This window comes from Ursus maritimus, unplaced genomic scaffold, assembly GCF_017311325.1.
Source record: "Ursus maritimus isolate PB19 unplaced genomic scaffold, ASM1731132v1 scaffold_2, whole genome shotgun sequence".
NCBI lineage: Eukaryota > Metazoa > Chordata > Mammalia > Carnivora > Ursidae > Ursus > Ursus maritimus.
The window spans coordinates 39498539-39523014 of record NW_024424452.1 but is presented as its reverse complement, the minus strand read 5'-3'; the positions used below and the strand labels follow the sequence as shown (position 1 = coordinate 39523014).

Sequence of the window (24476 nt, the reverse complement as noted above, 5' to 3'; positions counted from 1 at the left end):
CCCCCCACACACGGCAGCAGCAGCCCCAGGGGATGGGTGGGGACCCAGCCAGCCAAAGTTCTGGAGGGGCGAAAGCGGAGGCCCCTCCCTCTGGGCAAGGGCACAATAATTGGGGCCAGCCAGCGAATGCTTTCCATCCTGCTTTTAATTGGGGCAGAGGGAACGGGAAGGGGAGAGGAAGAAGAGGCCTCCCGCGACTTCGACTTGTAAAGGAACAGCAGCTTTGAGGAAGAGGACACTGGATTCTGCAGGAGCCAGTCTGTCCTCCGCCCAGACCTCGCTTCTTCCTCCTCGGTAGCCCACCCAGCCTCCCTTGCAGCCTAGGGGATTCTTTTCCGCTGGGACACAGGGGGCGGCAAGTGGCCAGGCTGTGGAACAAAGAGGGTTCCCTCTCGCTGGTATCTGAACTCTTCCCACCAGGCCCACTTCTGTCCATCAGAATCCGAATTGGGGTTATCCTCCACCCCTAAGCAGTCCTCCAGCAGTTGGTAAGCACACAGATCTACTGAAGTGGACACTCACTCACTTTGGAAGCCTCTAGTTTCTTGAGAGAAGTAGGGAGGAACAGAGTTCAACTTAAAGGGAGATGGTTGCCCGGACAGGTCAGTGCCTGGTGCACAGCCCCAGTGGCAGCAGGAAAGCTGGGCAGGTGGGGGGCAGCAAAAAGCCCCTCCCACTCCAGACAAGGGGGTGTGCAGGAAGGGAAAAGGGAAGTTCTCAGGCCACCAGGGAGTGGAGACATCCGGTTAGGCGCACAGGGTAAGAGCACCTGGGCCAGCAACTCCAGCACAAAAGAGGTTCTGGCTTGTTTTATTGTCATTTAAAAACTTTTAAAACGCGATTATCTCTGCCAAAAAACAAAACAAAAAAGACAGAACCGAGGAAATAGGGCAACTGACAGTTCTGTGAAAACTGTCTCTCTCCGGGAGTCCCAGGGGCTCTGGCCTCCCTCTCCGCTCTGTCCCTGCCTGAATTCCTATGCCCCCGCACCTGCCCCATGTCGAGGAACAGGCAGGCAGCTGGACCACATCACTGATGAAATGCCCATTTCACACGGGAGGATGGAGAGCAACTATAAAATGCCTGCGAGGAGGAGGTCAAGGCCTGATGGGGAATACGGGAAGGGGCATCCACACACTGTCCTCACTCCCATCCTGGCCTTTCGGACCAGCAGCCCCATCTGCCATTTCTCTTCTCTTTGGGAGGCTGGGGAGGGGCAGGGGCTGAGGACCTGCACCAGCCCAGATTTCACACAGCGTCTGACTTCAGTGGGACCCAAGTCGGTGGGAACAGCAGTGTGATGGGGCTGGAGCCCTGGACAGGAGGGAGCAGGGGCTGGGGCTGCATGGCAGCTTCTCAGGCTGAGCCAAAGGGGGCAGCTTGTCCTTCCCACCAGGTGAGCCTTGGGCAGGGGGAGGGGGTCTCCCCACTACCTCCCCAGCCCTTATTAACCTTTGATTCACCAAGGAGGGGAGGGCAGTCCAACTGGGGGTGGGATGGGGAATCCAGGGTCTCAGTCACTGTCAGACCCCACTGCAGAGGACCCTTTCCGTTTCCTCTTGGTAGGCTTCGGTTTTGTGTCTTCTTCCTCCTGGAAGAGATGGGGGGGCGGTCCTTAGCCTGAGCAGCTACTGGCTCCAGCCCCACCACTCCCAGAGTTGCTGAGCCCAGAGGTGAGGGCTCTTACCGAGGCGCTGCTGGAGCCTGACTCTTCCTCAGCATTGGGGGGCTGTGTGGCATTCTTTCGACTGCGGGGACTGGACAGAGCTGCTTTTCTCCGGCTCTTGGGTGGCTTGGTGGACGAGTCCTCGTATTCCTCAGCCAGGGAGAAGAGATCGCTGAACCTGAGGGAAAGAACCCGCCCTCAGCACACTCCTCCCAGCCTCTTCTCTGTCCGGCAGGCCGCTCCCACTGCTTCCCCAAGGCCTTACTTCATCTTGTGGGCCTCATCACAGCTTGCCTGCACGTGCTGCAGAGCCTGGAGAATCGGGGTCTGGCTAAAAACTAGAGGGAGGAGGAGGGAGAGCAGGGAAGGAAGGACAGTGAGAGGTCCAGGAACTCACTCAACTCTCCTGGCCCTGCCCCCACCCTTCTAGGGCTGGCCTGAGCCACGGGTCTGCAATGCATACAGTTCTGCTTGGTGTTGGTCAGGTTGAGACGCAGGCTGTCCAAGTGCTCCAGGATCTGCTCCAGAGTCAGCTGCGCCAGCTTGCTGCTGGAGCTCCTCAGGCTGCAGGGAAGTCACACAGCCGGAGTGTGAGCTCGAGGGGAGGGCTCCAGGAGTGCGGGACACCCTCCCCACCAGGGCCCCTCCTGAAGACAGACACAGCCCATATGGGGAAGGGTGCAGTGGACCAGGGACCAGCCACCAGGCACCAGGGAAAGACGGGGAAGGGGCCAGAGTGGGCCCATACACCATATGTAGCTTCAGACCACTAGGTGTCACCCACTAACCAGGAAGGAACCGCCCCGGCCGGCCTGTGGACAGGGGGCAGCCCTCCACAGGGCCCACGTGCCCCCTCGCTCTTGCTCCCACCTCTGCCTCTTGCGAGGTAGGCTGTTGTTCTTGATGAGCAGCGACTTGATGTGCTCGGCCAGCAGCTCGTCATGCTTCATGCACCAGTGCCGCAGGATGCTGGTGGTGAACTGGTCGTCGGGGTGGCAGGGCCTGCTCAACACCATCTTCACCATCTCCTCGCTGGGTCTGGGGGTGACAGGGCACAGGGCACCCTGCTCACACAGCTGGCCTCAGGATGCTCTCGACTCGCCCACCTACTCACTCCCCAAACCTCACCACCCCTCCCCACCCGAGTTGAGGCAGCTTCCTGCTCTCACACCCTCTCCCTCTTCCCCTGGGCCAAGGGTCTCTGCAGTACCAGCAGCCGGCACCCATACTGGGGAAGCGGCTCACCAAATCTCTGCCACCTTGCCCAGAACAGTCAGGAAATGGGCCAGGGAGGTAAGGGACCACACCGTGGCCTGCCAGCCCCCAAGCTGCCCACTTCCTCTGGGATATTCTGTACCACTTCCAGTCTCTCAGGCAAGAGAGCAGAAAAGGTGGAAGGAAGGCAAGAAGGTAGGAAGGAAAAGACACACAGCTGCTGCCCTACTTATCTGGGTTGTTGGGAAAGTGCCCGTGCTGGAGGGTGGAGGGGCCTCTGCCGGCTCTGCTGGCTCCCCCTCCAGGCCCCACCCCTGTACTCCAACCCAGCCTAACCTCCTCCAGGGTTAGCCCAGGGTGGCCTCAGCAGAGTAGGGGTGGGGAGCAGGAAACCGGGATGTCCGGTTCCCACCCCCCACCCCTCCTCCCAGAGCAGCTCCTGGTGGGCAGGGGCTTAAAGTCGAGAGGAAGCCCAGATCCCAGGGGAGCTGCTTGTTTGTAAATCATTTTAGGGGACAGCAGAAGAAGCAGATGTCTACAGTAGGAAAAAGCATGGCCAGCCTCCTAAAGGAGCAGCTGGGAGCCATTCACCGATGCTATCTCTTGGTGTGCTGTGACTGGGAGCTAGAGTCCCCAGAAGCAGAACTCACTTCTCTCTTCGGAGCTGAAGCAGCAGGCAAGACAGGGCCTCTGGGTGCTCTGTGGGGGAGGGCAGAGGCTGCTAAGAGGGTTGTAGAATTCCAGGAAGAATCCTGGTACCTCTCCCATCCCCCAATCAACAGCCACTTGAAGAAGCAAGGAAGAACAATCCCTTGCTTCTAGAAAATCCCGAGCAGCCTGAGCCCCACCTCGTGCCTGGCTCGGAGTGGGCCTGCCTGCAGGACTCCTCTGAAGAGCCTATGTGACTGAGCACGGAGTCTGGCCTTCCATACTTCGCCGGGAGGGGCAGCAGTGAGTCTGCTCATACCCAAGCCGAGGGGCCTCAGCCCTGCCCCAGAGGGACCTGGGGGTCTTTCCCTCAATGCTCCCTGCCTGCTGCCCGACTCACCTTTGTACTTGAGGTGCTGCAGGATGGGGATTATGGTCTCCAGGGGGATGTTGTGGGCCAGGAAGAGCTGCCAGGCGCAGTACTGCTCAAAGGTCTCCCAGTCCAGGCTCTGGACTGCAGGAGACAGAGGGGGTGTGCTCGTGCACGTGCTCTCTCCTTCACACACAGCACAGGGCTAATCCTCTGACTAGCAGCCCCCGAGCAGGGGAGGTACACGGGTGAGGTCACTGATGACACTGAGACGACAGATATTCTCCCTTTCCACACAAAGCATTATCCTCAAAGACTTCACATCACTTCTGTAGTCCCACCAGCCCTGAGCTTAAGCAAGAACCAGAGACACTGCCCAAGACCACGGAGCAGGGCAGAGTGACGGTCTAGCCCATTCTCAACCCAAGCCAGTTCTGCTACTATCAGAAAACATCCAGGCCTGGGGTTTCTGGGTGGCTGTCATTAAGCGTCTGCCTTCGGCTCAGGACATGATCCCAGGGTCCTGGGATCGGGCCCCGCATCGGGCTCCCTGCTCAGCGGGAACCCTGCTTCTCCCTCTCCCACTCCCCCTGCTTGTGTTCCCTCTCTCCCTGTCTGTCAAAGAAATAAATAAATTCTTAAAAAAAAAAACCCAAAACCCAGGGCTGCCACACGTCTTTATCCCCCCCCCGCCCCCGGGGTGCCTGCAGGGTCTGCTCACTTACTGAGTATGTTGAGGACAGAGTCCTTTCGAAACATGACCAGGTTCCCCATCATCACGTGGCAGACCAGCTCCTGGAGCTGAGGAAGAGGAGGAGGAAGAAGGCAAGACCCATTGGTTCTAAAAGAAGCCAGGAAGCCAATGTGGAAGGAGAAACAGGAGGGCTCACACGCGGAAAAAACCGGAGGGAGGGAAAACCTAGTTCAAAGGCATGGGGAGGTCTCTGAAGGGTGCAGGGGCTGGTGAAGGACGGGGGAAGGCCTGTTTGGGGCAGAATAGTTAAAGAAAACCATTAAAGTGGTTTCCATGCCCTGACAGCAGAGGGAAAATGGGCAACTTGTCTACCTGGCCCTAGTTTGGGCCCTGACCAGCCTGTGCCTGAGGAGGAGGGAAGGGCCCTGAGAGGCTGAGCCCTGGCACAGAGGTGTGAGTAGGAGAAAGGCAAAGAAAAAAGAATGAAGGAAGAAGGGCAAGTGAGTGGAGAGGAGGAGCAGAAATGGGGCCTCGGTTCAGCATGAGAACAACGCACAAGCAAAGCTGCAGCCTCCCGGGGCCCTGCACATGGTGGGAAGGTCAATGGCCTGAGCATTTTCATCCTCTCTTTCCATGTGGAACTGGAGTGTGCAGGAGAGAATGAGCCCTGCCTGCCTCCCTGGGGATCCATTTCCCTTCCAGCCCCCAGGCCTGAAGTGCACACACGTGTGGGGGCGGGGGGGGGGTGCCCTGCTGCCCAGGCCTCCCAGGATGCCAGGCCCTTGTGCACCTGTGCAGAGTCAATAACAGCCACAATCATGTTCAGCAGCTCGCCGCTCCGCAAGGTCTCATCTGGAAACTGGACAGAAAAAGAGGGAAGCTGGGGCAGGAGTCCAGGGTGCGTCCCTTGACTTGGGACCTCATGACCCACTCCCCGTTCTTCCCACACGCTCAGCTGGTGGCTGCGTTAGCCAGACGTGGGTCCTAACACAAATATCTAAACAAAGATCCAACAGCTGTGCAGGTGGGACTCTAACTCTTCCAGAACCCAAATTTGCTACTTGTGTGCCCACAGACGGGTATGTGTGTCTCAGGAAAGGAATGGGGAACTCTCCAGAGATGAAGCTAGAGCCAGAAAGGACTGGCCATGACTGGTGAGTGCTGTCTGGCGGCAGTAAAACAACAACAACTACAACACAAGCACGTGCATCCCCGGCAGTAAAAAAATCCAACCTGTACCAACCCTCAGCCAAAGAAGAGAAGGTACAGAGTGTGCATGTATGGGCTGCGCAAGAGGCCGGCAGGACCCCTTCTTGGGGAGGCCAGTTTACCAGGGAGGGAGCAGAGGAGGAAACTGGGCATGGGCACCCCTCCCCCTGCAGATTTTGGCTGAGATCACAGTTCCTCCTGTCGTGCCCACGCCCTGTGCCCTGATTTCCCTGTTCCCGGGAACTCGCACCAAGAGGAGGAAGAGCTGATACCCCTCTGATGTCCCAGTTCCTAGAGAAGACAGTGAGTGAACGAGGGAAACGAAAGCTGAGTCTCCACCACAAAGGCCCTGGTTTTCAGGAACCACGACAGAAACCGAGGGTGAGCCATCAGATGGCAAGAGGGCCTGCAACGTGTGCACGCGGGTTTGGCTGGGGGCCTGTCCTGGGTCCAGAGGATGGGGCCAAAGCTGAGAACCCAAATGTAGACGCTCAGACCCCAACTCATACCACAAAGCACAGGATAGGAATTCGGGGGGTTTTAGACATTTTTTAACCTTTAATGGGCGCGGGGGGGGGGGGCAGGTGTGGTGCTGGAAAAAACAGCCTGCCGCAGCCAGCAGGGGCTGTATGCGGAGATGCACAGTCTCGTGAGCCCGGCCTGCACAGCTGCCCCGTCCCAGCGGAATTCCACCGGAGACACTGACCTCTGTATAGATGGAGGGTGTCAGGTGGCACAGCAGCCGCACGTCGTCTTCCTGGCAGGCCTTCATGTCCATCATTAAGCAGGTGTGCAGATCGCCCAGCTGCGTGGCCTGGGCAAACGACTCGTACAGGTTCATCTTCCCAGCAGCGGCTTTGCTGCAAGAGCAGTTGGGCCTCAGCCAGCAGCCAACCCCAGCATCCAGCCTCAGGCATCCTCTAAACAGGCCCTCCTCTGCAATCCCTTTGCTGCCCCTGTTGCTCTGGGCTAATCAGTCTCATGGCTTTCCCCTGGCTTCCGGAAGAGCTTGGTAACTTATGGAAACCAGGACACGCTTTTTTTCTCTCCGCATCCTCCCCAGTGCTCCAGACTGGGCGCCGACCGCAGTCAGTGAACCAGCTAACTGGTGAGAGGCAAACACAGGAGGGGGCTCAGCGCAGGCTAGAAAGCTCGCTCTCCTGCTTTCTGGGCTCTGAGCCAGGACGGCAACAACACATGGAGGCCCCCACCTCACACCACGTACGAAACAACTCAAAAGGGGTTACAGGCCTAAATACAAGAACTGAAACCATACAACTCCTAGAAGAAAACACAGGAGAAAATCTACATGACACCAAAAGCACAAGTGACAGAGAAAAAATAAATTGGACTCTTCAAAATGTAAAACTTCTGTGTTTCAAAGGATCATCAAGAAGTGAAAAGACAACCTGCAGAATGAGAAAATATTTGCAAACCTTATGTTTCATAAAGGACTTGTATCCAGGATATATTAAAAAAAAATCTTAAGAATCAACAAGAAAAAGATGGATAACCCCAATTAAAAAACAGGCGAGGAGGGGCACCTAGGTGGCTCAGTTGGTTAAGCATCCGACTCCTGGTTTCGGCTCAGGTTGTGATCTCTGGGTGGTGGGATCAAGCCTCTCGTCAGGCTCTGTGCTCAGCGTGGAGTCTGCTTAAGACTCTCTCTTCCTAGGCCTGTACTTGTCCCCCCTGCGCACACTCTAATAGATAAATATTAAAAAAACAAAAAACAAAACAGGAGAGGATCTGAACAGACATTTCTCCAAAGAAAATACGCAAATGGCCAATGACAAGCACATGAAAAGCTGCTCAATATCATTAGCCATCAGGAAAATGCAAGTCAAAACCACAAAGCCGTTAGGATGGTTGTGATGAAAAAGCTGTGCGGTAACAGGTGTTGGGAAGCACGGGAAAGCGTCAGCAGCGTCACACATGGCGGCTGGCAATGAAAACTGGCCATAGTCACTCTGGAAAGTAGTTTGGCTGTTCCTCACCAAGTCAGAGATGGAGTTCCTGTTTGACCGGCATTCAACTCTGAGGTATATACCCAAGAAAACGGAAAACCTGTGTCCAGCTGAGAATCTGCATGTGAATGTGCACAGCAGCTCTTTTCCCAACAGCCAAGAGTGCAAACAAATCAAATGCCCATCGCTGGGTGAACGGGTAAACAAACTGTGGCATATCTAGACAGCGGAGTATTACTTGGCCATAAAAAGGAAGGAAGTCCTGACACAAGCTACAGTGGGGATAAACCTCGAAAACATTACACTAAATGACGAAAGCCAGTCACGAGAAACCACACGTTGTATAATTCCATTCATACGGAAGATACAGAATAAGTAAATCTATAAAGACAGAAAGCAGATCCGTGGTTGACAGTGGTGGGGTGAAAGGGACAATGGGGAGGTGACTGCTAATTGGGACATGGTTTCTCTTGCAGGTGATGAAAATGTTCTAAATTAACCAGCAGCAACAATTGTACAACTTTGGGAATGTACTCTAAACCACTGAACTGTCGTTTTAAAGCTGTTATTTAAAAGAAACAACACGTAGGAAAGGCTCTCCAGGACACCTTCTCCAATGTGCGGACCACACCTACCTGGCCCTCAGGTAGTACAGCAGGTGGTAGCCGATCTTGGGCTGTTTTTGATACAGCTCGGAGAGAAGATCCAGAAGCAGAGAGAAGCTGCTGTTGTCTTCCTGCATCTGGCACAGGTTCCTGGAGGTGGGAGATGGGAGGAAGGGAGCAGAGCTGGACACAGAGCAGATTCTCCTGTGGCGGCATGAGCTGTCTGCCCACTGCATATCCCTCCCCTCTGGAAAGGGAGTCCCATTCCCCTAGGACAGAAGTGTAGGACTGCTGAGAGGAAGGATGGATGGCCCAGCAGTGTCTCCTACAGCTGGATCCTTACCTAAATATTAGGTAGAGAGGCTTTCCCACAGACTCCTCCAGGGACCTGCAAGAGAAGGGTGACATCTCAGAGTCCACATGAGTGGAGAAGATGGGCTGCAGGCAGACACTATGGAGGCTAGATGCCAGCCTGCTCCTTTCCAAACCAAAGGTCAACTTCCTGCTGCCCCAGAGAAGACAGATTCCTAACATACACCACAGTCTGGGTAGTGACTGTCATTGACAATGAGATTCCTGGGGCTCCTGGCTGGCTTAGCTGGAGGAACACGGAACTCTTGATCTTGGGGTTGAGGGTTCGAGCCCCCACATTGGGTGTAGAGATTGCTTAAAAATAAAATCTAAAAAAAAAAAAAAAGAAAAGAAAAGAAAAAGAAAGCGAGATTCCTGCCCTTCTGGAAGGGTCCTGGCAAGGGTCCAATACCACCTACAGCAGCAAGGGCTGGGCACACAGAAAAGGGGCGCTGGTCACTGCCCCACGCTCTGCATTCAGAGACAAAAATGAATCCTTGTTTAAGTGAATCAGCACACGTGAGAATAAAAACAAGTAAAGAGCGGGGTGCCTGGCTGGCTCAGTCGGTGGAGTGTGTGACTCTTGATCTCGGGGTCCGAGTTCAAGTCCCACCCTGGGTGTACAGAATGCTTGAAAATAAAATCACAAAAAAATAAAATAACAAGGGAAGATTATTTCTCTCAAGTCTACAGCAAGATGCCTCCTGGACTAGGGCTCTAAGCATACGTCTGGCTTCCAGAAGCTGGTGGGTAGGAGGAGGGGTCAGAAAAGATAAGCCTTACTCCTCGGTGATCTCCTCAGGCAACACTTCTCCTCGAAAGTGGGCCTTGAAGAGCTCCTGTAGGCAGGAAGCAAGGACAGACAGCTGCTCCGAGTCAAAGTCTTCCTGGGTGGTGAGACAAGTGAGTGGGTATCACCATGTGACCCGGGCCCTACTGCCCCCACGTCCCAGAGCTTCTGCACTCATTCTGCTTCTACCTCCAGGATTAACAAACCCCTGCACCACCAGAGGGGACCCATCTGAGGGATGGGAAGGAGTCAGCTGCCTGGGTGGGGGGAGCTCTGCGCTGGGTGGGCTGGGCTGCTTCCTCAAGAGGGTGGGATTTCCTTACCTCTAGGACCTGGTCCACGATTTCCTGCATGACCTCACACTGGGCCTCGGTGTCACTGTAGTGCAGAATTGAGAGGAAATCTCAGGGACGTAAATGACAGCAGAGGGCAGGATCCACACCCAACAAAGCACCCTCACGCACAGACAAAACAAAGGAGCTCTGTGTGAATCCGGGCTTCGGTCGGGGAGGCTTTAGGGCAGAATTTGCTACTCTCCGGGCAGAGGCCCTAAGAGAAGGGAAATCCCCATCATCCTGCTTTGGTTCTCAGAGACTCTTGTCCTCAGAACCTACAGAGTGAGAACCGTGTGCTGGGGAACGAGGCTGCCCTTCCTCCAGCCCATACCCCCCAACCCAAACAGCAGAAGGAGCTTCTACTCCCTCTCCATACTCCCCACCATCCCACCGGGTAGCAGGGGGAGCGCCTGGGGCCGAGCCTCCGGAGGCTGAGGACAGGAGCTGCACCCACCTCCCCTTCTGGAGCTGGAGCACTTTGTCTCTTAGGGACTCATCCAGTTGATCAAGATAAGGGGTGATATCTACCGGCTCCTCCACAACTGTCTCCTTGATAGGGTGGAAGCGAAACTCTCTCTTCTTTCCTGAAGGGAATGATTCAGGAAAGCGGTCATTTGCCCAGACACCAGTCACAGGGTCAGCCCCACACACCAGGTGTGCAGAGTGCCTGGAGCATGTGCCCTGGATGTGGGCACACCCAGCCTTAGCAGCACACAAAGGCAGGGGCCACTCCTCCTTCTCGCCCTCCTGCTTCAGGGCTGAGGGCAGGGCTCTGTGCCCTGGAGTCCCATCCAGTAACCTGCTAATGGAACTAACTCAGGGGGCACGGCAACAGAGAGGCCGCTCCTGCCACCTGGTCCTCTGAGGGCTGATGCCACCCGGAGCCCCTTCGCTATTGTGCCCACCTCTGCTGCTGAGGTCCTCCTCATCGTCACTGAAGGCTGCCTCCGCGTTGTCATAGCAACCTTCATCCTTGTCTGACATGTGGTTGTCCATCTCCACGGAAACTGGCTCCTCAAGTTTGACTTGGGAGGAAAGAGACAAGGCATTTGATGGCCTCCTGTGACCTGACATGCCCAACACTCTGGGCTGGGGGGCAGGTGGATTACCGACCCTGGAAGGACAGACATCTTGTCCTCACAACCTTCCACGATTTGCAGGGCAATTCTGCCAGGAGTAAGAATGGTATAGGAAATGCTTGCTATGCTATGCTCAGATCGGATCGGCAAGTAGGTAAGACCAGGGACAGTCCCCAGTGCTCTTCATTTTAGAACCAAGTTGGGAAGTTCTGCTTGGCTTAAGCCTTACCCCAAAACAAAAAAGGGTGTCTGTGTATAACTGGGAGCAAGACTTGAGACCCAGCATGACCACCTCCCATTAGGGCCCAGGGTCCGGGGATGGGAAGAGGCAAGAGTTGCATGAAGTTACAGTGAGGCAAACACACATCCCATGAAAGCCTTCCCTGTGGAAGGGAGGCTACCGAGAGAAGACACAGGAGCTGAGGAACAAGAGAGGTCAAAGTCAGGTAAGATCAGAAGGAGAGGGAGAACCAAGGAAGACAATACAAAAACTCATTAAAGAGAAAGCGCAGAACAAAAGCCTGAAATGGACAGTCACAGAGGTGGAGAACCGCCCCGAGGCGACATACATGGGGCTCCAGGCTGAGAGCCCTCGGTGTCTCCGTGCCTCTTCTCAAACAGGTGATAGAATGGGAAGGCCCCATACCTTCCACCGGTGGGCTGGGCGAACTACAGAACTCAGGAAACTTCTCCCTCAGCATTGCCCGAAGCTCCTTATCCAATTTAGGGTTGTCAAATAGGGGAGCCAAATGCCTGGAGGGGAACACGAATGAAGGTCACATCAGAGCTCCTCACTACAGTTGGAGACAGCTCTATGCCCAACCAGTAGAGCTGGGCCACACTCAGACCCTTGGAATACGAAGGCCAGACAGACATTTCTCTAAGCATCAAGAGGACATATTCTCAGCAGTTTGAGGCAGAGCCAGTACTTTCTATAGCAGTCAAGAAAAAAGGGTGGCAGCAGTGGCATGACAGTATCTGAACGTGCCTGACCTAGTGACACAGGAGGAAACAGCCCCTCCCCCCTGCTTACAGACACATAAAGTTCTTACGCCAAGACCCGTTTCTCCACAATGTGGTTGAGGGAGGAGAACACACCCTGTCGCACATGGCCCTCCAAAGGTGGATAGAAGTTGGGAATGATCTGGAAGGGAAGAAAGGAAGCCAAGAATGAGCACACAACACAGAACGTTCTGCTGAACTAGAGCTAAAAAGCTGCTTCAGTTTTGATCAGGAGGCACTGGAGAGTATGGCTGCAGAAAGATCTGGAATGTTCTTTACCATTTCAGGTTGCTAAAATGGTTAATTCTTCCTAGACCTGGCTGCTTCTCAGAAAGACTGCAATCTACCTTAAGTCATTATCCCTGAGGTCAAGGAAAGACGTGGAAAGATCCCACGGAAGATGGCGGGAATACGGAAGGGGCGCATTCACTAACCGGGGGGTTAGCTGCTCCCACGATGAAGAGCACTGGGAAGACCTACTTGCGGGCTATAAGGCTACAGGGACACACACTTACGCGGCACATGAAGTCCAGGAGTGTGGCAGTGATGGCTGGGTGTGGCTTCATGGAGTGGTGCATGACCAGGATGGCCGGTTCTGGGGAAGGTGGAATGAAAGGGCCCCCACATCAGACAATCTGTTCTCAGCTCCATGAAACAAGGCATCGATATGTATGAATTGTTCGGGAGAAAGCTGTACCCCTACCCTCCTATTCCCACTGAGCAGAACCAAAAGCAGACAACCCCCCAAATAGCTCCTAGCCCCTCACCTCCCTTGTCCCCAGCATGTAGCTTGGAGGATGGAGGTGGTAGGAGAGGAAAAGCAGGGTGTGCCACAGCCCTGTGCCTAGGCCCTCCCCACCGGAAGCCCAAGCATAAGCTTCTAGGGCAAAGGGGAGGGAGTGAGCGCTTGGCCTCACAAAAACAATCTTCCTTCTACATCAAGGGAGCACTGGTGAGGAACAATGGAATTGCTACTAGATACGCTGCCTTCCCCCACGCTGCCCTGAGATTTATGACCACTGTCACCGAGGCTAGGCAGGGGCTTGGGAGACGGGGGTGGTGTTGCCCGGTCCCGGTTACGTACCTATGTTCATAATGCTATCCTTGTCTGGGCTAAAGAACAGCCAGTCGTAAAACAAAGCCAGCTTGGCATTGGAGGCAGCGACATTTGACTAGAAGAGAGATGAGAAAGGAGGGCGGGTTTCATCAACCAGCTCCCTTCCCTTCAGAAGCCCAAGGCAGACTCCAGGGCCCACACAACTGCCCATCTATGAAATAAATTCAGTTCCTAGTGAGACAGGTGGACCCCCCCCCCCCGGGGTGAAGGGCATATAAGTCTGCATATGAGTACAAGTGGCCATCTTCTCACCAACCAAGGGGCCAGGGATTGACCTGGGCTCTCATACATCCAGAAGAACACATCCCTGATCCTAGAAAAGGAGCCAGGGACCTAGCTGACACACACTCAGACCAGCCCCCAGGCTGCCCTTGCTGGGCTCCCCAGGCACATTTTTGACTGCAAGACCCCCTAGGAACAGCCTGTCCTTGTGTTTGAATCAGCACATTCCAAGGACCCAGTCACACAGGGGACGTCAAAAGGCAAGTAGAGGCCAGAGAGCAGACAATTTGGAGTTTCCCACCCAAGCGACAGGGAGAAGAATGCTGGGAAAGACATGGCTACGCTATGGAGCCCTATGTTTGCATTAGTATCCAAAGCTGATGCCAAAAGGCTGCCAAGTGAGGGTCTAAGGAACACAAGCCCTGAATCTAAGGGAGGATCCATTCAGAAGAATAACCATACATGGTTCCGGGAGCTAAAAGGAAAGACAGGGAGGCCTGAGATATCTGGACTTGAGGGTCGGCAGTAAAGGCAGAGATGGACCTGTTCAACCCCAAAGCCTGAAGGGAAATAATGAGCGCAGTCCACTTGGAGAGACACAGATGGACACGGGACGAAGGCGGAGGAGACATTCAGCAGGAAGAAAGTGAAGGAACGGCCCGTTGGGGTCAGGAAGCCCACAGTCAGGAAGAAGCATGCAAACAGGGGAAACCCAAGGGAAGAGGATCCTTCACCACCTGAGCGCCTCTGCCCCACAGCCCAGCCCCTCACCGTGCATGTTGTCAGAAGCCAGCCAATGATGGCCCACCGGGGCAAGATATCTGAACTCAGCACTTCGTTAGAAGGGTGGACAACCCCACAGATGTAGCGAATGAGATCACACCGCAGGGACTGACTGTCCGGGGTTGACAGGTACTGGCGCTGGAACCAATCCTGGTAACGCTTTTGTTGACCAAACCGCACCTGGAGGAAGGGGGCGTTGGAGAGAAAGGCGGAAGGAAGGGCGGAGTCTCTGGGCAGAGGAAAATGAGCACCATTCAACACCAGGCCTGACCCAGACCTCAATCTCTTCCCTCCATTCATTCATTAACTCACTTTCTTCTCGAGTTCTCCTCCTTTAGGAAGACTTCCTGATTTAAATCTTCCTTGACTGAAAAAAGCGCCGAGACTCTTCCGGACTCACCTCTTGTGCCGGGGTGCCTTCACTCCTGGCACCCACCTCCTGTCCTAAACATTTGCCCCAACAGTGATTACAGCCCATTTTTGTCTCCTTTCTCCTGTTCTGGTCACCGAGGCTCCAGTTCTAAGCATCATCTTTTTTTATCTTCTCGAGCCCCTTGCGGCCGACAAGGAGTGTTGCTCGAGAACAAGAATGGAGCCTGTTTGCCACTTGGCACTGACGGAGAGCTTTCTGACGCTCGGTGACCTACGGGGTCACTGTCCCAGGTACACAGAATCTCCACATCTTCTTGCAGCAACTCCTTCCCCCAGTCACACTCTAAAGTGGTACAGTAGCAACACTGAGTAAGAGGAGAGATCCGGTGTTCTCCTCTTCTACTCCCCAGATTCAACCAAAACAGAGAGTAGAAGGAATAAAAAGAAAGATACAGGGGTGCCTGGGTGGCTCAGTCGGTTAAGCGCCTGCCTTTGGCTCAGGTCATGATCCCGGAGCCCCAGGATGGAGCCGGGTCAGGCTCCCTGCTCAGCAGGGAGTCTGCCTCTCCCTCTGCCCCTCCCCCTGCTCGTGCTCTCTCTCACGCGTGCACTCTCTCTCAAAGACACATCTAGACCAACACTGTCCAGTAGAACTTTCTGCAATGATGGTGCCTACTGAGCACTTAAAATGTAGCTAATGCAATGAGATACTGAATTTTTAATTTTACCTAGCTTTAACTAATTTATTTATTTAAAAAAGTTTTTTTAAAGATTTTATTCATTTGTCAGAGAGAGAGCACGAGCAAGGAGAGAGGCAGAGGGAGAAGCAGGCTCCCCAGTGCGCAAGGAGCCAGATATGGGACTCGATCCCAGGACCCTGGGATCATGACACGAGCCAAAGGCAGAAGCTTTACCAACGGACCCACCCAGGAGTCCCCTCCCACAATTTTTTTTTGAAGATTTTGTTAAGTCATCTCTACACCCAACGTGGGGCTTAAACTCACGACCCCGAGATCAAGAGTCACACTCCCCGCAGACTGGGCCAGCCAGGTGCCCCTAGCTTTTACTAATTTCAGTTGCAACCATGGCTAGTGGCTTTCACATGGGGTGGCACAGATCTGGACGCCTCTCCTGGATGACTCAGGAAAATGAAAAGTGGACTAGGCCAGTGGCTTCCCAACCCCAGACTGGCTGTAGAGGAGCTGTTGCCTGAAAACTCTGTTGAAAACACAGATTCCTCAATCAGATTATCTGGGAGACTAGGGTCCAGGAAGATGTATTTTTAACACATTGTTCAAGCAATTCTGCTACAACTCAGCCATGTCTGGAGACCAACAGGCCGTAGCTCTCCTCCTGAGAACTCACATGCAGCCAGAGGAACACTGCGTTTCCAAGAATGAACCCTCACTCTGCCCTCTTACAGCACATTTCACACTTGTAAATTACATTATTTGTGTATAACTACTGGTTTAACGACTGTTTTAGACAGACTGCAAGTTTCGCAAGAGCTCCAACTGGATGCACCTCTTCTACTAGCCCTGTCTTCCCAGCTCGTAGCACCCTGCCCAATGCCAGGTAGACTGGGTACCCACCTGACCACCACTCTGCCAGTCAGCACTCAGTGGTAAGGTATCTGCAGGCTGGAGGAAGAAGCCCAGCCAACCTGCAGCTTCTGTTCCTGCTGCAAAAGGTTAGCTTACCCGGGAGGTCATGAAGAGGAGTTTAGTCTCCATGTCTGGGGTTAGACGACATGCTAGGAACTTTCGGGATGTTCTTGACTGAAGCAGCTGCAGGATACCTGAACCAAGTGTGTAAGGGAAAAGAAAAGAGAGAAGCCTGAGGACCAGAAGGAGAGAAGGCAGGTGGGGAACCTGGGCCAAATTCTGATGGCCAGTGGTCTTGCTTTTGGGGAAATTCTAAGACAAGACCAAGAGAGGTCAAGCACAGATACAAGCAAGGGTTCTAACCAGCATCTGCATGTTCTGCTCCAACCAACCACCATCCCCAGGACCCAGACAGATTACTTCTCTTCTGCTCCTGGCCATCCAGAGCCCCCTACTCACATTATTCCGGTTGGCAACATGTGGGAAAGTTAGGGGAAAACAGGGGAAACCCTAGCCTCTCTTCCTGCTCCTGACGGTCCCATCCCTGGGTCCTGGGATCATTGTGGTGCTGTGGTATAGGCACGGGCTCTGGAGTCAGACAGACCTGGATCCAAATCCTGCCTCTGACACTCACTAGCTGTGTGGCCTTGGGCAAATTACTTAATCTCCTTGAACCTCATTTTCTTTATCTGTAAATGTGGAAAGTAAAATATCCATCTTACAGGGTTGTCCTGAGGATTAAATGAGTTAACATACATGTGTCTAGCACACAGTAAGCACTCAAAACAACTCAACACATGTTCAATATAAGAGCAAAAGGATATAAGGGAGAACCAGGACTTTCCTCTCCTTCCTGACTCTCCAGGGCCTAGACAACTGTTTCCGTGTGCACACCCATGGACATGCACACACGCAATCTACATAAACACACATGCGTGCTGGAGGTGGGGTGGGGACCCGGGGAAGGGGAGACAGCTATCAAAACGACCTTGTCAGGGAGAGGCACACAGAGACTCCCTTCCCTGAAGATAATTTTGGCTACACTGGATCCTTGGAATTCAGAGGCAAGACTGCTCCCAGGGAGAGGCATCGTCTTACAAGGCTAACCCCAGCCCCTCTGCTGACTCAGTCTCACGAGCTGACCTCTGACTCCCTGATGGACCCAGTGAGGCTGGAAGCTGGTCATCAGCTCACCTCCCGAGCAAAAGAGCTGCAGGGGGAGGAGGAAGATGATCACAGCTCTGCCTCAGTTTCTCTTAGGAGCGATGGCAGCTGGAGTCTGCCAAGCAGGGGCTGTCTGGGAACCACATGAATTATTCCATACCTCTGCCACTCCCACAGTCAGCTGTACTTGGCAGAGCCTGCCCTGTGCCAAGCTTCCTACCCTCCAGCCTCTACCTCTGGATTCACTCAGCACACATACACTGACCTCCCAACTCCCAAGGGCAGGATGTCCTGGTCCTTACTTACCTGTGAACTGAGGACTTAAGGCCTGAGGGTTATGGATAATATCTTTCCAAAGCAGTTCAAATTCTGGTATCCTAGCAACATTCTGAAGTAGTCTTACGAGGTCCCGGCCAATCATCAAACAGTCCATGAACTTGATGAGGGGAGGAGGGACAGGAGAGAGAAGAAAGACATAGACTGTTTACCTGCTGCAGGGAGGACTAAGGAGCAGCTTGTTCTAAGGAAGGAAGGAAAGAGGGTCCAAGGAACAAGAAGGGTTCTTCCAGAGCCAAAGGGGAAGAGAGCTGGAAGCCGGGGATTGACTTCAGGAGGACAGGTTATTGGAAACTACTGAAGCCCTGCTGACTTCCACGTGAATCTATTCCCCTCCCCTCCCAGAATGGTTGTGACCCAGATCGAGAGAAACCATTCCAAAAGGACAGGACTGGCAAGCTGTGCCCCAGATACCTTTCTCCAACCCCCCTGGTCCAACAGAACAATCTGAATCTGTGATAATGGAAATGCTCTCCATCTCTGTGCTGTCCAAAAGAATAACCATTAGCCACACGTGGCTAATGAGCACTTGAAATGCGGCTAAGTCAACTAACGGAATTATTAAACTTTGATTTTAATTAACTTTAATTTAAATTGCCACATATGGGGAGTGGCTACCACAGCAGAGACCAGAGCTCTGAGATCTCTCTCGGGAGATGTGACAGTAGACAATTCACAGTCCCACTGGACCACAGCCATCACCCAGGTGGGAAGGTGGGGAAGATGACAGAATGGTGGCAGCTTACGTCTGTGGTGAGCCACAGTGTCTATGAAGCAACAGGCAGCACCACTTCTAGGAGCCAGGGCTACTCTGCACGGACTTCCCGCCTCCCCCTTCCTGTCTCAGAATGATGAAAAAACACCAGGCCTTGAGCCACCGCTCTCTCTCCAAAATGACATCGCTTGGCCTAGGTCACCTCACAAAACGTACACAGGTGTCCCATCCCGGGTTTCATTTGCCCACACCGTTTTCATCCTCACCCGTTCCCGGAGCAGTGACATGCAGAAGTCCACCTCCTTCTGCCGCAGGGCCTGGAGCTGGGCAGTCCCGTGGTGGTCGACGATGAGGCGGAGGTATGTGTAAACAGCCATGGCAATGAGGATGCTGCTCTTCAGCACCCACTCCCTGCGGAAGGGCGTGGGGGAGGGTGGGCACCTGGCACCTGCGCTCCGTCCAGGCCGGCTCACTCTCCCAGTTCGCTCCCACACGTGGCTCTGGGGCCTCAGCAATGTCTGACTATTAGCACTGGGAGGAGGGGCTTTGATTCCTTGACTGCCTGCTCATTACCTATCTTGGACTGTCAGTCAGCTAAGGTAGCAACCACTTCCTTCTGCTCTACCAGGCGCCCAATAAAGATAAGCACTGAATGAAAGCAATCTCTCTTTTCTACATAACTACTTAGCTTCCAATAAAGTAACTGTTCGTTGGTTCACTATTCAAACATTTATTGAGTGCCTACCATGTGCCAAGCACCACGTGAAGTACTAGGGACAGAGAATACACCATAGCTCCTCTCCAGCTCAGAGAATGGGGGAAAGAGGTTCTCGAGGCAACCCTAAGTCAGCAGTTCCAACAGCGTGGAATGAGGTCTGTCAGGGGTTAAGACCCTCTGAGGACCCTGGAGGTTTTAGGACACACTGTGTCAGCCCTTCCATCGTGCCTACCGTTAGTGGCCCACCATGCTATATGCCTTTCCCTGGCTCGCTCTCTGGCCACTGCTCCCACTCCCAGACAATGAGGTACTTGCCCTAAATCACAGTCTGAAGAGAAGAACATGATTTTGGATGGCAACCTTATTTTCCCAGAAGTTTTAGAACTTTCCTGGGAGAAAAGGGGATAATGAATGAACTGTGTGTTCTCTGCTGTTTTAAAAAGAGTAGAAGGTGGGCGGAGGGGGGGCGCCTGGGTGGTTCAGTAGGTTGGGCGTCTGCCTTCGGCTCAAGTCATGATCCCGGAGTTCCTGAAATCGAGCCCCACGTCGGGCTCCCTGCTCAGTGGGGAGTCTGCTTCTCCTTCTCTCTCTACCCTGCTCGTGCTTTCTCATGTGCACGTGTGTTCCCTCTAATAAATAAATAAAATCTTTAAAAAAATAAAACCATTTGAAAAAAAAAGAAGAGTAGAGGGGGTGCCTGGCTGGCTCAGTTGGAAGCACGTGCCACTCTTGATCTCAGGGTTTTAAGTTCAAGACCCACGTTGGGTGTAGAGCTTACTTAAAAAATAAAATAAAAGGGGGCGCCTGGGTGGCTCAGTCGGTTGAGCGTCTGCTTTCGGCTCAGATCACGATCCTGGGGTCCTGGGATCGAGCCCCACATCGGGCTTCCTGCTTCTCGGAAAGCCTGTGGAGCCTGCCTCTCCCTCTCCTTCTGCCTGCTGCTCCCCCTGTTTGTGTTTGCTCTCTGTCAAATAAATACACAAATACATAAATAAATAAATAATCTTTTTAAAAAATAGGGGCTCCTGGGTGGCTCAGTCAGTTAAATGTCTGCCTTCGGCTCAGGTCATGATTCCGAGTCGGGCTCCCTGCTCAGTGGGAACCACGCTGCCCGCCACTCCCCCTGCTTGTGCACTCTCTCTCTCTCCATTTCTGTCAAATAAATAAAAACTTTTCAAAAATAAAATAAATATAATAAAATAAGAAATACAAATAGTTGGGGTGCCTGGGTGGCTCAGTTCGTTAAGCGTCTGCCTTCGGCTCAGGTCAGGATCCCAGAGCCCCACATCGGGCTCCCTGCTCAGCGGGAAGCCTGCTTCTCCCTCTCACACTCCCCTTGCTGGTGTTCCCTCTCTCGCTGTCTCTCTCTGTCAAATAAATAAATAAAATCTCTAAAAAAAATAAAATAATAAATAAATAAATAAAGCTAAGGGGCACCTGGGTGGCTCAGTCAGTTAAGTGCCTGCCTTTGGCTCAGGTCATGATCCCGGGGTCCTGGGTTCAAGCCCTACATCCACTCCCTGCTCAGCGGGGAGCCGGCTTCTCCCTCTGCTCTTGTGCCCTTTATCTCAAATAAATAAATAAATAAAATCTTTTAAAAAAATAAATAAAAATAAAGCTAACAAGATAGTGAAGAGATGACAAAAACTCAAATGCTGCTTCAAAGTGCCAAAGTGGGGAGCTATGTCCCCCAAGCAAGTGGTTCTAAGGGCTTTGGCACCCCTGCTGGAAAGCAAGGAACCAGAGGAATAAGCCGAGTTTAATTAATCCAACCAGGCAACATCCTGATTCCGGAAAAGTGCTCAAGCCACCTAATTAAAAGACTCTGGTCTTTTCCTTTCACAGAATGAACACAGTAGCCAAGGACACTGGGGAAGCCCCCCCCTCCCCGCTCCCTGTTAATTCCAGGCCCTAGAAACACTTGGGAGGGGGGAGAGAGAGAGAGGCTGTAGAAGATAGTCTTAAACATCCAGGGACTCACTTGCACCAAAGGATTTGAGTTTCTGGAGGGCAGGAGAAAACGTAGGGCAGTTATCTGACACATGTATACAGAGACTGCTCTAACTCCCCAAATGAGGAAAATTCAGCTCTACAGCACAGGAACAGGAGGTATTTGGCACCAGAAACAAAATGAGAAAAATGTTTTCAGGAAGATTGTGAACAGAGGTGATGAATGTATCTGAATCCTGGGATGCGATAATGAAGAGAAAGAGAAAGTGAAACCATCAACCCAGGGCACCAGAAAGGCAGAGACCCAGCAAGACACAGCTGGGAACTCACGGGCTGTGCGGTGGCACCAGCGCAAGAAGGGTCACAGCCCCAGCCGCAAGCCGTGCCCGGGGCACTAGGTGGCGCTGCGAGGCACCTGACCCAGCCCTCAGCTTGGCCCGGGACCAGAACAAGTGTGAACAAGGGAGGTGGTCTGTCCTTCTGAACCACAGGAAATATGGACACTATGAGCCCTTTCAATCATCTGACTCCTGCGGTGGCCTCGCACAGAAAGAGACGCAGAAGTCAAGCAATGGAAGTGCAAGGCCACTGGTCCAAGAGAAGGCCTCACCCCAAACAAGTGCAGACGTGGCACAGCCCTCATAAAACTTCTGGTCCTTTACCTTGACGGGAAAGTAAAGAAGTAGCCAGAAGCCCAATGTGCCCCTTACGCCTTCTACCACTGCAGCCTCCCAGCCCTCAAGTTTGAGCCGTATTCCCAGGCCTGTGTCCTCCACCTCCCCCCGCTGCCCCCGCTCCCCCCGCCACTTCAGGAGAGCACGGTTTGGGTGGAGAGCCTCCGAAGGGAGAAAAGGGGCACCTGACAGGCCGGGGCGGTTGGCTGGCCCCACTCTGCTGAGCTCATTCTCCCCCATCTCCCCCCAAAGATAAACATTCCAAGGAGGTCTGGATCAAAAATAAACCCTTATCAGATGAAACCAGTTTTTCCTGGGCTCTGAAATATTTTAGCAAAGACCTTCTTTCCCACCCCTTCATCCCTCTGGGCCAGACCATGGCGTTAATTCCTTCACTTGCCTCTCCCTCCCCCACCTCACCCGTTCTAACCCCAGGTGTTCTCAGACCACCTATCAGTCCTCAAACCCCAACACCCACACTTGCTCCTGTCATGGCAGACTCTACCTCTGCTCCGTCAGGATATCCAGGACACTCTCTGCCAACCAGATATTTTTTGCAGTAACATCTCCACCTGATTTCAAAGGGGAGAAAACAGAATGAGAATGGTTCTGATCAGTGACTCAGCTAACCCAACACATTTCTTCACCCACCCTGCTTCTCATCCCTAACTGCTATCCTGTCATGGAGGTTCTGAGTGTTGGAAAAACTGCCTTCTGTTCAGTCAGGCTTTAAAGTTTCCCCTTTGTGTCCTCAGAGAAAGGAAGGGAAGTTCTAGACTTTTCCAGAAAGCAGAGCTGGGGGTCTTTCCATAGACTGGGGGTTGTAGTAGGAATATTCTGACCCTTGAAAGGGAATGTGTGAGACAGAGACATGAAGAGCCCCTGGCGGGAAGAAAGGGTGGCATCTCAAATAGGGCCCGACGTGCAGGTCATCAGGGACAGTGGCACTGCAGCACTACAGTATCCCAAGTCCCAAGTCAGGCTCATGACGGGCAAGGGCTTCTTGCTTCCAGGTACCATGGTCTTTCGTGCTTGCTATGGAACTTCCTGGGCAGAAGTAACTTGTGGTGATGGCAGACCAAAGTCTGAGGATGAGAAGAGGAGACTGAGGACCAAACTGGGAAGGAGCTGCCAGGAGGTAAAAGAGCCGGCACAACATTATGCCTGCTCCGGCCCTAATTTAAACAGTCAATGTTCACATAGTCAGATATCACACAGAGTAAGGTTCACGCACATCAACACAGGAGCACCAGTGTTACAGAAATTCCCAAAGAGGAAGCAAAGAACCAATGGGAATGGTGAGACAAAGAAGCAGAGTCAGTCTTACACAAACACACGTGATCTCAGGAGAAGAGGTAGCACAGGCAGGCCTCTTGGATATTTAGTGGCTCAGACAGATGTCACTGATGCCAAGGAGATAACAAAACCTAAATGTCAGGGTCTCTTCTGTGACACAGCTCCTCCCTCAAACTGGTTCCCATCAGATGTCATAAATATTTGGAAGCAAGTGTTCAGAACACGGGGGTGGAGCCCAGGAAGATATCTGGGTTTCTGAAAGCATAATGTGATGGGAACAAATTATCTGCCCTCACTTCTCTTCCCAGTCCTTCCAGGTCCTTCCAGATCCAACATGCCATGAAACCCCAGAGTGAGGACTAGCTAAAACAGGCCAACTATTCTACGTCAGGCCCTGAGTTTGGCAGGAAGGAAAGCAAGGCAGACGTATTGCTCTAAAAGACCCCATGGGACTTTTCCATTTCTTTCTGCCAGAAGAGGCCTGTCTCAGAGGAAAGACTTGAGACAACCCAGGAATGGAGACCCCCAGGCACTTAATCCTTCTCCATTGCCCGCATCTAGCCTTTGGCCTCTTCTCCCTTCCTCTTTATGCTCTTGCCATCAAACTTACCAGCAATCTGCTTCATGAATGTCATGCAAACACCATCGGCTCCCAGAACCCCACTCTTCACTAGTTCCCGTACCAACCACACCAACTAAAAGAGAGAAGAAAAGACAGATAAAGGGAAGGGCCTCTAAATCTGAGGAAGGGGTGAATCCAACCACATTATAGTTTAGGTGTACAAACGTAGGGGTGTGTTACCCCCGATTTCTCCTTCCCTTCCCTTTAGGAAAGAGAGTCCATCATCTACTATGTCTCTGAGCTGGATCTCTCTTTTCCTGGCCTTACCTGAGTACGGCAGGTATCCTGCAACTTTAGGTACTTCTCCATGAGTATCTGGTTGATCTTATTCAGGACAATATTCATGCCATCACGACTCACCAGCGCCAAGTCCCGGTAACACTGCGAGAAGCAAGGGTTGTGAGCAGCCAGCTGAGGACAGGCTCCCCTCTTCCCCTTAAATTCCACCCATGGGATTCAAGTGGCAATGAAAGACCTTCCACTCTGGATGCTGTCTTCCACAGGGCTCCTCCATTCCAAACCCATCCCTGGCCCTGTCACACACGGTGGGGAGAAGGAATGGAGCTACTCGCTAAGGCAGAAAAGCCTAAGAAAGGCTCCTTGTCCCCTACCTCCCTTCTTAAAAACTGTCCCACTGTTTCATGCCACAAGCTGAGCAAAACCAGGTGGAGGCCATCTGCTTTTCATCTGCTGGGGAAAGGTCACTGCAGATTGGGTCTGGTTGAACAGACTAGAAAGGACCCCAAAGAGCTTTTTAGACCTGTATTGACTCAGCCAGATGAAGCAAAGGGCTAGGAGTGTTAGGGAAGGGGATAAGGGACCAGGGCCCCAGAAAGAAGGGACAGGACAAAACTGAACTTCCTTAACTAAACATCATTCTTCTTTTCTCTGGGCTGCCCTTTGCTTCTGCCAAGCACTCAAAAAGGAGGGGTCCTTAAGCATACCCAACCCTGGGAGAGGCGATGGAGGGCA

General features: G+C 53.0%; 1 protein-coding gene across 3 annotated transcripts in view; it reads right to left on the bottom strand.

Annotated features, from left to right (window-relative positions):
- Positions 1-127: 127 nt before the first annotated feature.
- Positions 128-24476, bottom strand: part of INTS3 (integrator complex subunit 3) — a 39165-nt gene continuing 14816 nt past the window's right edge. Inside the window, exons 4-30 of one of the 3 annotated variants that reach the window (XM_008696637.2) lie at positions 23772-23885; positions 23493-23577; positions 22092-22158; positions 18511-18655; positions 17500-17629; positions 16126-16223; positions 14042-14233; positions 13016-13103; positions 12447-12526; positions 11982-12073; positions 11576-11682; positions 10756-10875; positions 10305-10434; positions 9839-9893; positions 9509-9612; positions 8718-8762; positions 8405-8524; positions 6509-6662; positions 5384-5452; positions 4625-4700; positions 3930-4043; positions 3532-3580; positions 2537-2704; positions 2130-2230; positions 1932-2004; positions 1688-1844; positions 128-1588 (exon numbers count right to left, since the gene is read on the bottom strand). In XM_008696637.2, coding sequence (XP_008694859.1) covers positions 1514-1588; positions 1688-1844; positions 1932-2004; positions 2130-2230; positions 2537-2704; positions 3532-3580; positions 3930-4043; positions 4625-4700; positions 5384-5452; positions 6509-6662; positions 8405-8524; positions 8718-8762; positions 9509-9612; positions 9839-9893; positions 10305-10434; positions 10756-10875; positions 11576-11682; positions 11982-12073; positions 12447-12526; positions 13016-13103; positions 14042-14233; positions 16126-16223; positions 17500-17629; positions 18511-18655; positions 22092-22158; positions 23493-23577; positions 23772-23885 — 2808 coding nt within the window. In that variant the 3' untranslated portion in view covers positions 128-1513. Of the gene's footprint in view, positions 1592-1687; positions 1845-1931; positions 2005-2129; positions 2231-2536; positions 2705-3472; positions 3581-3929; positions 4044-4624; positions 4701-5383; positions 5453-6508; positions 6663-8404; positions 8525-8717; positions 8763-9508; positions 9613-9838; positions 9894-10304; positions 10435-10755; positions 10876-11575; positions 11683-11981; positions 12074-12446; positions 12527-13015; positions 13104-14041; positions 14234-16125; positions 16224-17499; positions 17630-18510; positions 18656-22091; positions 22159-23492; positions 23578-23771; positions 23886-24476 lie in introns of those variants that run through there. The other 2 variants (XM_008696636.2, XR_570022.2) reach the window with 2 other exon arrangements.